General features: G+C 42.2%; 1 protein-coding gene across 1 annotated transcript; it reads left to right on the top strand.

Annotated features, from left to right (window-relative positions):
- The first annotated feature begins 9,748 nt into the window (after positions 1–9,748).
- On the top strand, positions 9,749–11,593 carry LOC115564903 (T-complex protein 1 subunit alpha). Its single transcript, XM_030389735.2, has one exon. The coding sequence runs from the start codon at positions 9,780–9,782 to the stop codon at positions 11,451–11,453; it is 1,674 nt and encodes a 557-aa protein (XP_030245595.1). The 5' UTR covers positions 9,749–9,779; the 3' UTR covers positions 11,454–11,593.
- The last annotated feature ends 2,535 nt before the right edge of the window (positions 11,594–14,128 follow it).

The following is a 14,128-nucleotide window of genomic DNA, read 5'->3' on the forward strand; positions in this document are numbered from 1 at the left end:
CATTAATATTTATATCGGTATTAATGAAATCCATTTTGATTATTGTCACAAATGCTGTTTGACAATTGGCCGCAAGTGCAAACAGTGCGAGCCACGGCGAATCGATGCGAACGTTAACTCACTTTTTGCCTGATCAGCATAATTTTTATTTTTATTGATATTTCATTTGTTTTGCTTCGTTTTTGAGTTTTAATTCATTTATGCCAGCTGTTGCTGGCATTTGGCATTTGTTGTTGTTGCTGTTGTTGGCTCTTAACGTTTGTTTATTTATACGATTTCAATCATTTTTGTGGAAATCCCTGAGCTCGCAAAACATTTGCTAGCCATTGTCCATACGGAATGGCCAAATTAAGCTATGCCTAGTTGTCACTTCCGAGAGAGAGCGAGAGAGAGAGAGAGAGAGAGAGAGAGAGAGAGAGCGAGAGAGAGAAAGAGAGAGAGAGCGAGCAGTGAGTGAGATAGATTCTTATATGAAATGCCGTTTGCATTAATAACACAAAACGGTGCTCGAGGGGCGCAGCCACCCCTTCAGTTGTTGGCCCGAACGGAAATGCAAAATTGACAAAGCCAAAATGCTTTAAAGTCCATTTTTGGCATTGCAGCTGAAAATACACACACACACACACACACACACACACACACACACACAGAGAGTTATGTGTGTATGTGAGATGTTGCTGCTGTTTGAAATTCTTCCTCTTCGTTTCATTTTGCTTTTGGCCAACAATGGGGCACAGATCTGAGCAGAGACAGTCGAGAAGGATGCGAGACGGTGCACGCCATTAAATCTCTTTAGAACTCAATTCTTATTCCCAACGCAATTTATACAACAAAACTGCACAAACACGAACAAACACACACACGCACATGCACACACACACATGCACTAACAATGCAGCAAATTCACAGGCCGAAAAAAAAAGAGCCGAACTGAGGAGCAGAGCGCCAATACCCTGTATTCCTTCGCTTACTTAGCCCAACTTTAGGTACTATATCTTATATGAGGATTATTTATATAGAGACAGTTGTAAGCAGAGATATTTTATTATATTATATTATATTATATTATATTATATTATATTATATTATATTATATTATATTATATTATATTATATATTATCCATAGATGGTAGATCTTATCTCATAATATCATTAGGGATGCTGGATCTTTTCTCATTATATTCCTTCTTACAACTGTATCTCTACAACAGAAACATTGGAAAGAAATATGTCTATATCTATATCTATATCGATCTCTTAACATTGCCTAAATTTCTCTGACTAAACCTTAAGACCCACAGAACCCCACTTCAAACTGAGCAAACTCCATCAGCTATGGAGCTTTTAAGTTTACAGGGTATGCGAAGCAACCAAAAGAATGAAAATACAACGAAAGCAAACGGCGAGCTACAAGGCAGCGGCACTGCTCTGTGCATATGTCTGTAGATAAGTTTCTCTGCTAGAATGTGTGTGTGCCTGTGTGTGTGCGGGCGGCAATAAGAACTGAGAGCTAGCGTGACATATGGAGCGGAATAGAAAATAAGCACACGTCAACTGCATAACACAAACACATAGAAAACATACGACGCGACAAAGCCAAAAAAGAAATAAGAAAAGAAAATGAAGCAAAAGCAAAAGAAACCAGAAAAAATAAGAACACAAGTAAAAGTGTTAAAGGTGAAAGAGCATGGCTAGCAAATACCCTGTAAACAGCACTTTCAGCTGGCGGTCTCTCTCATAGCATATAATAGAACTAGAGTTAGGCAAGCTTCAAATGTCTCAATCGATAGTAATAATTATCGATATATGCATATCGACTACATAGAAATGTACATTACCAAATCTAACAGAAATTGTGTTCAGCAATAACTTAAATTTAGCTATCGATATTGATTTACATACTTATCGATAATTATCGATTTTTCATAGAATTTACAAATGGTAGTAGCTCTTTCTATATTGAAATGCTGCAATATTTTTGGACATTTATCAATATGCTGCTGTGACTCTTCAAGTTTCATATGCCTAGAAGTCTACTAATCGATTCTGTTATTGATCGATATTTATAGAAAAATCCCAGAAAATTACTTAACCATTTCTAGTAATACCAAACGATGTAAATATGGATATCGATATATATCGATATAAATATCGAGGCAATTTAGTTGTATTTCTTACATGGTTTCGAAGAGATCTGCTGGCTGCTCGCCATTTACAGGGTATCTAAAAGGAAAGTCGCTGCCCAGGCTGGCATTGAATGGGGCAAAGACGGCATTGGGGCACTGTGGTAAGCGGTGAGTGTATAAAAATGGCGTAAAGCCGTGGAGCATATTTATATTTCAGATGCACACAGAGCAAGGGCGAGAGGATGAGCGAGAGAGGTAGACACACGTGTGAAAGAGAGATAAAGAAAAAACTAGTGAAGCTGTTTGATACAGAAAAGCGGGCAGGCACAACAGTGAGCCAGCACAATGACAATAACAGCAGCAACAACAAACGGGACAAATGACAACAACATAAAGGTGCAGCAATGCACAGCGACAGACAGACAGAGAGCGACAGAGAGAGAGAGAGAGAGAGAGAGAGGGGTCACAATCTGTGGCATGCACAAAGGCTAATAAAAGCGAGCCAGGCGACTCGCAGCGGGCAGCAGGGACAAGCACTGGCACAGGCTATACAAAAAAGATGTAGCCAAAAAAAAAAAAAAAATTTATATATATACATCCATAGACATTCATATATACATATCAGATTTTCACATTTGAAATATGAAGCCATATGAGAGTTAACACGTAGCCGAAGGACCCAAATGAATGCAGCTATAAAATCAATTAGTGCTCCGCATTTTTTTCCGGTCACATTTTGTCAGCGTGACGTGGCTTAAGAGACAGAGGGAAACAACAGAAATAAAAAACTATAAAACAATATCAGAATGAATCGAATTTTAATTGTAAACTCGAACTGCAATGGGAAGTCTGTGTAGATCTCTCCTCCTAGGATGTGCGTGGCTCTGGAATTGCTTAAAGCCAGAATCTTAAAGCGCAGCAGGAGATGGATAAATTTTGGCTTGAGTTGTATTAGTTTGGGTAGGTCGATGTCAGGTATTTGAGAAGATACAGAGCTGCTCTCGTCTGTTTTATGGTACACGGAAGCCAGGGACATTGAAAAGTATCTAGAAGGTTCCTAGGGTGAGCAACTATAAACAGCAAGGGACTTTCAAGGCCTTGAATGTCTAGCTGCTAAGCCAAGCCAAAAAAAGACTCAAAGAAGAAGAAGAAGTAGACTCAAAATGTGTCAATCGAAGAATTACCCTAAACAATTTCTTCGGTAAACAAAATTTTGGTACAATTTAAGTGCATATAATTCATATGTTAAACTAGTTCTATTCATATACCAGCTCATACCATATGTTTAATTCCCGGAATGTTGAATGTAGATTGAGTTGCCACTAGACGTTGCACAAGATTTGTTCAATACACAAAATAATATTTATTCTGTCATTTTTTATATATAGTTTACTGTATATAGATGTTATTATTATTATTGATTAATTATATATTTGTGTTTTATTTGAAATCTGTTGTCATCTAGTATATAATAATTTTTTTTGTCGTACCTTGATTATTTTGGTCTTGAGATTTTCAATTTGGTATATTTCAGTTGCTGGATACTTCATCCACTTTCCTCATGGACTCTTAAAATTACCAGAAAAATATTAGGTAATAAAATATTTATTAAATATGCAAATACTAAAAACTTGTCTTGTGGAAAATAGATTTATAGAAAAAAAGTCCAGCTAGATGAAAAGTTATACAACAGCTAACTTTCGATAGTAAGAAGCTGCATTATCTACGTATGTAGTTAGGAGAGAACATGTTTATTCTTGTGGGTGTGTGTGGGTATACATGTATGTACATATATGGGTATATAAAATCTAGTTCCGATAATGCAAAATGGCAAGGGAATCAAGTTATTTTTCTCGATTTACATAGAAAGTCAAACTATCGATAATTATCGATAACAAATTTTTTCCAAGCGAATAAAATTAATTTTCGATTTTTGCAATTTTGCATTAATCAGGGCATATATTATAGAAACTCGACAGAATTTTGTTTGTTTTATTGTTTTATATGAGGATACGAAGCATAGAATATGTGGAATAACAGTAAACAACTCCCGACTAGTTCGATTAGTGTAATGCATATGAAATAAATGCGTTGATAATTGTTGCACCTTAATCTGAAGTTGCGCCAACGTGAGCTGAAATGTCTCGGACGTAGTCGAACAAGTTCAATTACAAACGAGTCTGACTGATGGGAAATTCCCTGCGAGCTGGCCACAAATAAGACTAATATACGGTTTTGTGCAGTAAATGTTGACACTCAAGTTGACCCCTTGACCTATTTAATTGGCATTTGCCGTAAATATATATATATATTTGAGCTGCAGTCGACTGTGAAATTGCATTCAAGACATCAAATTGTAAATAGAAATATTACGAAATAAATTTTCCATATTCTGATTAGCTCTTCTTTAAGGCAAGCACACACGAATAAATGTATATATGTATTTAATGTTGATATATGTATGTATATATATGTTTATGCATATGTCTATATCTCTTTGATACTCTTTGCATGCAAATAATGGAGCCCGTAACTGACTCGGAGCACCAAATAAATCTCATATTTTAATCTGTGAACAATTTGCTGAAAGGCAAACAATTCTGCAAAAGTTCTTTTGATGCTGCAATTTTCTTATGATAGTGCCGAGTCGCAGAGAGCAGCAAATGCATACATAAATATATACATATATATCTATATATGTGTATGTATATGTACTTGTAGTCGTATCATTTGGCTGCCCCTTCAGCTATGCAATGCGACATGTACATAAATAAGGCGGCCAGACGTCCGACAACAAAACCCAAAAAATAACCTCGGACAGGGGGGCGTGGCAAAGGCGAAGGCGACCAAAGCAAATAGTCGAGCTAGCTAAAAAAAAAAAATATAAAAATAAATAAAAAGAGAAAGAGAAAGAGAATCTAACAACAAGCGCCACAAAACAGCATGGCCCAGATGCGAGGGCTGCAATAGTTTTTTTTCTGGTATTTTTTTTTAGTTCTCTGGCTGCAACAGACAACGAACGAATGGCATTTGATAGACAGGCAACAGCAGTCCAGTTCCAAGTGCTGGCCAAGCACCTGAACAATGCGGGACATGTGAATAGGTAAAGGCGTGTGTCGACGGGCTGGACAATGGGTCTAGAGGGGGCGGAGGCGGTGTTTTGGGGGAAAACAAGCTACAAAAGTTTAGCAAGCGAAACAAGTGAAGCGAATGGACAACCAGTTCGACTATCGATAGTTGACAGCAGCAGCAAGTGTGTGTGTGTGTGCGTGTGTGTGAGTTTAGAAATCTGATGCACTGCATAAGTAGTGAAAACTTTGCTGCCGGACTCAGTGAAAGAACGTGAATGGGATAATTAAGACTTGGAATTTAAAGCGTCGCACCGGGAATTGCAATCATAAACATTTGAGGAAATCAAATAGAAGAAACAGGTATGTTCTACATATAATAGACAGGGCTGCTTATACTCAACGGATCTATCTATCTGGCAACCCTATAACTTTAGCCAGAGGCAGGCACAACCCTGTGCAGGTATTATTAAATTTCTACTCCGTAACTCTGATGGGTTGCGAGACTAGACGAACACACACTCAGATGGACAGATGCTTAGTGTGATGTTCACTCAGCTCATCAAAATACTAGAATAGAATTAAAACTGTTGTTTTCCGAGTGCCTACGAACTCGACGGGCGATCGTCTCAATTGTATGCTCTCTGAGTCATTTTTCAATTTATCAAACAATCTAGTAGTCCGCTTGTTTGCTGTCAAATATCTTGATATAGACTTAAACATATTTTTTAAGTCAACAGTCTTACGATAAAATGGAAAGACGAAATTCGGAAATTTAATAGGTAATTAAAAAAAAAAATTTTTTTTTTATTTTTCAATATTAACTGGATGTGAATTAATTTAGCTTGAAGACAGAATGGCTTCTCCTGTCAAGAATGTGCGACGTAAGTGTTAGATATTTACATTAATTTATATTCATACATTTATGTGCTATATATACACATACTTTCAGCTGTCGTCGCTTCTGCGGCTCTACCTATTCTAGGGCCAGACTCCGAAACACCGAAACATCCGCTTGTAAGTTTTCCTATATATACTATCAATGCGCCAGCTATTGATTCTCGTTTCCAGGGTCATCCACGTAAGAATCAGTTAGACTCGGTGTCAAAGAGTGAAGAAAGTGCCAATAACAGAGATGCAATAGCAAAAGTGTTGCGAAGGTGTATGAAGAAGCACAACAAGATGGTGCCCACTGTCAATAATGGGTTCGATCGCGGTCTGAAGCCAGATGGTATCCTAACCGCATTGAAACAGTAAATGAGCGCAAGTTTAAAAAGCAGAAAGCTACCAGAGCTTAAACTTGGCAGGACTTGAAGAAGCATGCGCCTAGACTGTTTATTTAGTATTAAGCAGACAATTTACATCATTTCCATGAGACGAAGTCATTGTTAGATTATGATTAAAATATATATGTATGTATGTATATATATGTATTTGCCCAAGCACAAGTCTTTTAAAAATGTGAGGGTGAGGGGATGGATATAGGAGTGTGGGGTAAATTTTAACAAAAATCGAAATTCTGTCAAATTCATATGTGTAAGTATACATTTAAATATCTTGCAGATATGCATTTATTTCGATTTTTGAAGAAAAACTGGGCGTGATATACACGAACCTAAGAAACAAAATTCAAGTCTCTAGCTCTTATATCTTTTGAAATCGCCGCGTTCATACATACGGACAGGCGGACGGACATGACTAAATCGACTCAGCTCGTCGCCCCGATCAAGAATATACATATATACTTTATGGGGTCTGTTGCATACATTTCACTCAAACCATTATACTTTGATTTCCCATTTTCAATGGGTTCAGAGTATAAACGATCCATTAAGAGTTCTTCACAAAACAACTCAAGGATTCTCTTTCAAGTCACATATATGTCTTGCATGCCTGGGCCTGTCTATAAGATAATTCCTTTACTTCCTGAATTGCGTTTTGCACTTTAAGCATTGAATTTAAGTTTCGCTCTTAGCATTATATCAAACGCATTTTATTTTTTTACTTAATATAAAGCTCGACACACACACACACACGCACACACACTCGTACGCACGCATACTCATGCAGCTTGGCGGCGCCCCAAAAAAGCGTCGAGCATTAAATTAATTGTGGGAATATCTCAAGGCGGCCTTCGCGAACTTTCGCCTTTTGTAGTCCTTGTTGTTGTTTACATTGAAGTCCGGGGCCAGCTGCGTCTGAGGCGCGTCAACATGATTAACGTGATATTATCAAAGTGTATGTGTACGAGCGCGAGTGAGTGTGTGCGTGTGTGTGTGTGTGTGTGTGTGTGTTTGTCCGGTACTCAGTGTAGTTTATAAGCCCCAGCATCACTTTGCATGCTTCATGTGGCGATTTTTTTCCTTTTTTTTCGTGAGAGGAATATGGGTTGACTGGGGCAATACCCTGTAAGCGGAGTAGAGCTTGAATTGGAATCTTCGGTTAGGCATTTGTTTATAGTGCATATAGTGCGTAGAGTAAAGTCAGCTCTAGTTGAACTAGCTTCAGCCACAGCTCAGCTAGGCTCAACTGACTCTTGGCCAACTATAAGCTGATCTGGAATTCTCTTAAGTAAGTATTTGGCACATATATGAATATACAGTAGAAGCAGGTTATAACGACTCCGTTTATAACGTCCGTACGAACAGAGCAACTTAGATGAATATGGACGGTCCCTTGAGTCCTTATAACCGGACTCTACTGTGTTTATACATATATCTGTAGTCTTATTATGAAAATTATGAAGTAAAATCAGATCAAGTTGGATTAGCTTCTTATCTGAATCTGTCAACATTAGTCTCTACTCTTTTGGCCAAGTAGAACCTTATCTTATCGTACCTTAGACTTTAGTATATTAATATTATTATATGTATTTTCAAGTATATTTTTAGTATATATTTTCAGTATATTTGCAGTATATTTTAGTATATTTCAGTATATTTTCAGTATCTTTTAGTATATTTTCAGTATATTTTAGTATACTTTCAGTATATTTGTAGTATATTTCACTGCAAAGTCAGCTCTAGCTGCGATTGCTTTCAGCTTCAGAGTCTAGTATTCTCAGTTAAATATTTTGTATTTTGCTATTATAGTATATTTAAGGTATATATTTACATTAAAGTCAAAGTCAAAGTCAGCTCTAGTTGGGATAGCTCTATGCATAGCTCAGCTAGCTTCGGTAGAGCTTAAAATTTTCAGTTAATTATTTAGTATATTATTAATAATATATGCATATTTTTAGTATATTTGAAGTAAATGTTTGTAGCATATAAATATATTTTAGGATAGCTATATGCATAGCTCGGCTACTTTCAGTAGATTCTAAAACCCTCTGTTAAGTATCTCTTATATTAGTAATATATGTATATTTTTAGTATATTTAAGGTATATATTAATTATAATAATAATATATGTATATGAACAGAGTAAAGTCAGCTCCAGTTGGGATAGCTTTCAGCTTCAGAGTGTAGAAATCTCAGTTAAGTATTTAGTATTAAATTACATTTACATATGAATATTTCTAGTATATTTAAGGTATATATTAAAAGTAATATATCTATATATATATAGAGTAGGTTTTGGCCACCTCTAGGCCTCTAGTTCTCAGCCAGTCTAAGCTTTTGGCTTTGGCACTTCTCTTCCAGGGTATCTCGACTGTTTTGTTCTGGTGCTCTGTGCTCGTCTTCGCATAATTAATTGACACATGTGCAGCAAGGCGTGGCATGGGCTGCACACCCTCTCGACCCGTGCCACGCCCATCAACACTTGGCGCATCGCATTAACTGTTATTATTATTTATTATTATTTTTTTTTTCGCTAGGCATCTTCCATTGCGTTCTTTCTTTTTGGCTGTTGCTGCTGCTGCTGTTGTTGTTGTTGTTGCTGTTGTTGCTGTAGTTGTTGTTAATTAAACTAAAGCGTTCTGACCCGCTCCAGCCGCTGTCGATCCTGGCCGCAGGCGCACGCTGTTCGGGGAATTGCCGCCAATTCATTTTGCCGCATTTTAAATGCTGAAAGTCATTTACAAAAAAGGGATCAAAAGGATATCAACGGCATTGGGTAAGGATGCATCAGCTGCGAGCCGTATACATGTACACATATATGTATATATATATGTGTGTGTGTGTGTGTTTTCCTTTTCCCCCTCTCGGTACGTTGAAAATTTATTGTTTTTGCCATTAGCGCGGCAAATGCGTCGAACAACGGCTACGGCCGTAAAGAGACGCCGCGCTGTTAATGCGCGAATTCATTAAGCGAATTGTGGGCACCGGCACGCCCATGCAACGCCCAGGGCACGCCCCTCGGTTAATTGTAAACAAATGCCAGGCGAGACCAGAGTAGGCCATGCCAGCCCAGCCCTGGCATCGCTCGCTCGATTTAAGTAGGCGAGCGATTTTTAATCGGAATTTGCTGTCATATTTTGCCGTCCCCATTTCTCTCATTTCTCACTGAGCGCAGCAGCGAGCAGTACGGGTTAAATTTCTCGAAAAAAAAGTAAAATTTTCTAAAAAATCCAATTTTTTTCTGTGATTTTTCATTTTTTGTGAAATTTTTTTGCATTCGATTTGTAAAAGTAAACGAAATATGTCGACTATATCGAGCCCTTTGTCTATCGATGGGACACGTCAGTCCGGCGATTCCGTGCGCACTCAGAACGTTACGGCCGCACTGGCCATAGCCAATATCGTGAAGAGTTCGCTGGGTCCGGTCGGCCTGGACAAGATGCTGGTCGATGATATTGGGGACGTGACCATTACCAATGATGGCGCCACCATACTGCGCCTGCTCGAGGTGGAGCATCCGGCGGCCAAGGTGCTGGTCGAGCTGGCCCAGCTGCAGGACGCCGAGGTGGGCGACGGCACCACCTCCGTGGTGCTATTGGCCGCCGAGCTGCTGCAGAATGCCGACGAGCTGGTGAAGCAGAACATTCATCCGACCTCGATTATATCGGGCTATCGCCTCGCCTGCCGTGAGGCCTGCAAATTCATATCCGAGCGTATGACCGTGCCCGTGGAGTCGCTGAACCGCGAGTCCGTGGTCAGCATTGCCCGCACTGCGATCGGCTCCAAGATCATTGGGGCCGATGCTGATTTCTTTGCCAACATGATCGTGAGCGCGGTGCAGGCCGTCCAGTTTGTGGATGACAAGTCGGCGCCGGGCTACGCCATCAGCTCGATCAATGTGCTGAAGGCCCACGGCAAGTCGGCCCGCGAATCGATGATGTTCAAGGGCTATGCGCTGAACTGCGCCCTGGCCTCCCAGCAGATGCCCAAGCGGGTGGTCAATGCGAAGATCGCGTGCCTGGACTTTGGCCTGCAGAAGACCAAGATGAAGGTGCACGTCCAGGTGCTGATCAACGATCCCGACAAGCTGCAGGCCATTCGTGCCCGTGAGATGGACATCAGCAAGGAGCGCATCGCCCTGATTCTGCTGACCGGCGTCAATGTCGTCTTCTGCAGTGGCGGCGTCGATGATCTCTGCATGAAGTACTTTGTCGAGGCCGGCGCCATGGCGGTGCGTCGCGTCAAGAAGAACGATCTGATGGTCATTGCCCGGGCCACGGGTGCCACCTTCCTGAGCTCGCTGACTAACTTGGACGGCGAGGAGAGCTTCGATGCCTCGATGGTGGGCGAGGCCGCCGAGGTGGTCGAGGAGCGCATCTGCGATGACGATCTGATCCTCATCAAGGGCCCCAAGGCACGCGCGGCCGTCTCCATCATACTGCGCGGCCCCACCGACTCCTACTGCGACGAGATGGAGCGCTCCGTCCACGACGCCCTCAGCGTGGTGAAGCGTGTGCTCGAGAGCAAGAAGGTCGTCGCTGGCGGCGGCTGCATAGAGGCCGCCCTCTCCATCTACCTGGAGGGCTACGCCACGTCGCTGTCGTCGCGCGAGCAGCTGGCCATCATGGAGTTCGCCAAGTCGATGCTGGTCATCCCGAAGACCCTGGCCGTCAATGCCGCCCAGGATGCCACCGAGCTGGTCGCCAGGCTGCGCGCCTTCCACAACTCGAGCCTAAACAATCCCACCTATGGGCATCTCAAGTGGGTGGGCCTCAACCTCACCGACGGCGTCGTGCGCGACAACAAGAAAGCCGGCGTACTGGAGCCGGCCATTTCCAAGATCAAGTCCCTCAAGTTCGCCACAGAGGCGGCCATCACCATTTTGCGCATCGACGACATGATCAAGCTCAATCCCGAGGACAAGAGCACCAAGACCTATGACGATGCCTGCGCCGCTGGCGAGCTGGACGGTTAGATAGTTCCCCCCTCTCATCTCATCCACTTGCCTGAGCACACACTCTTAATCACCAAGATCTTATAATGACACACACACACACACACGCACACACACACACACACACACACACACAACACTTATGGGCCTCACACTTATCATACATATATGTAATTCTGCAAGCAATTTAACTGTTTTTTCCTTCCTTTCTGCTAAATGTGATATGTAAATTCATCCATTAATAAAGCATCTGCGGCATATACACAACTGAGAGGAAAATCCCAATTCTATTTAAGGTGTAGTTCGGGCTCAGGTGAAATGGGGCGTGGCACACTGTATCAAATATATACATTAGATTCTTCCTTCCTCCGTTAATAACGTTCACACAGCTATTGAGACGAATATTCTGGTCCCAGGGTAAGCTTTATATATGGTAATAGCGAGGCTCTAGGGATCGTCGCTATAAATAGTTACTACAGCATAATCGTGAGCAGGGCGAAGAGCTGAATCTGTGTAACCAGACGTATGTCTGTCTGTACGTTGGTCTATCCGCCCGTCTATACGTTTGGCTCTCCGTTAATCTATCCATGCGTCTGCCTATCATTCGCCTATCTTGCCGTCTATCCGTTCTTCTGTCCTTTTAGCTATCTTTCCGTCTGTCTGTCCGTCTGCCAGTCCATCTGTATCACTCTTCTGTATCGCAATTGTCCGTTTGTCCGTCAGCCTGTTCGTCCATTTCATCGACTGTCTGATTATTTGTCCGCCTCTTCATTCATCCGTCCGACAAGCTGTCCGTCTATCGGACTGTCGGCTTACTTATCCGTCAGTCCATTCTTCCGAACGTCCCACATCCCTTCCGTCCATCTGTTTTGACGTGTGCCCAACTGTCTGGTTATTTGTCAGTCGGTTTAATTCTCCGTCTGCTCATCCGGCCGTAGGTGCATCTGCTCATCTGTCCATCTGTTTGACCTTTGTCTACCACAATCTAGCAAGAGAATGGTCAAATTTCTATTACTATATGCATATAAGTCCCAGTACGGCAATTTAATAATATTTTCGTTCCATTTCCCTTTCGATATCATTATCGATAACTTGATAATGTCAAACATGTGCCAGAATCCGATATTAGTCTCTTAATATAATTTCCAGTGGTATGTGCTTTGCCTATCAATGCGATATCTCAAATGTCTATACATATATCAAGTTACCCCTCATCCATAGCTCTACCAGTAGTATCTAATCCAGATCTTCAACTTGTCATCTAACTCCTTATATCTGCTACATCTCCTCTATGATATCTTGCACTGCTCCTGCCTACTTCTCCTGCCACATTTGATTGTTTAATGTCCACTTATCGATACATGACTGTATATATTTTCTTTTGCTAATTATCGATAGTCCATCTCTCCATCTCCACTGACGTTGCATATGCCCCTGCTGGCTGTTGCCGTAAATGGAGCTGTTTTTCAAGCCGCTGGCTGCTCATTAGCCACTTGTCCGGCTGCTCGTTTGTCTGGCCATTAACCAGCTACAACTTCAGCTGCTCCGACTCCGGCCGCTCTCGGGTGCGGCAAAACTTTAGCTGGGCATTGTTGTCGATTTTAAAATTGACGCCCCGACCGCTGCCAGCGCAACTACAACTACAGCAATTAAACAGCGGGCGGTCTGGGAGCGCGACCAACAGCGAAGGTGACCAACAGCCATCGAAGTTCGTTGGCGGCGACAATCAATTTACCTGTCGGCCGTCATGGTCAGGCACAGCAGGAGGGGCGTGGAGGCGGGCGGGCGGATAGGCGGCGTCGCCCCAACGGCGTCTGATAAATGAGAAAAGTTTTAATGCCCGGCGCTCAGGTCGGCTCATTGGCATTTTTACGATGTCGGACCGGGACAACGTAGGCTGCCCCGGACAAATGGCCAACAAATGAGACGAGTCCGGGTTGCTTAATAGAAAAGCGCAGCGTATGCAAGACAAGCGAAATTGCGGACAACAGCAGCAGCGGCGGCAGCGGCAGCAGCGGTGGCAGCGGCAGGCGCTGTGGGTTACCCGAAAACACGGAGCCACTGCCCAAGTGGGGCACTTAAAACTTTTGCGCATGCAACCACCGGCCACTGATGTTGCTGCCGCTGCTGCTGCTGCTGCCTCTGCCTCTGCCTCTGCTGCTGCTGCAAACTTTCCCTTTTTTTGCTCTCTCGCTCTCTCTTTTTTTTTGGAGGCGCCAACTGGAGGAGGCGGCTCCGGTTCGCAGGGGCGTTGGGCCAGCAATTAAATGAACAGCAGCCAGCAGGAGGCGGCAACTGTAATGCGAGCAACGCTTTAACGCAGCCATAGCTGACGTTGCTGATGCCCTTACCCGTACCTACGGCCATAGCTCTGGGCTTTCCACTTGGATCTCCAACTGGCTCTAAGATAATCCCCATCTTATCCAAGGTGGAGCACTATTATGCGCCCATTGAGCAGGTCTTTGGAACAACTAGAAATATGGACAGAGCTGAGCTTGGACGTCGGCTTTATGCAACGACTAAATACAGCAGAATCCGCTTATAAAGACGCTCAAGGGAAGGACGCTATAAGCGGAGCCCTTATAGCCGGATTCATAAATGCTTTTAGCTAGATTTTGCTATAAATATACATATGAATATACATATGCTTAATATATGCATATATACTACATATACACACACACAACGACGCTCAA

Source organism: Drosophila navojoa, chromosome X, assembly GCF_054131105.1.
Source record: "Drosophila navojoa isolate 15081-1374.11 chromosome X, UAZ_NAV_1.0, whole genome shotgun sequence".
NCBI classification, from domain to species: Eukaryota; Metazoa; Arthropoda; class Insecta; order Diptera; family Drosophilidae; genus Drosophila; species Drosophila navojoa.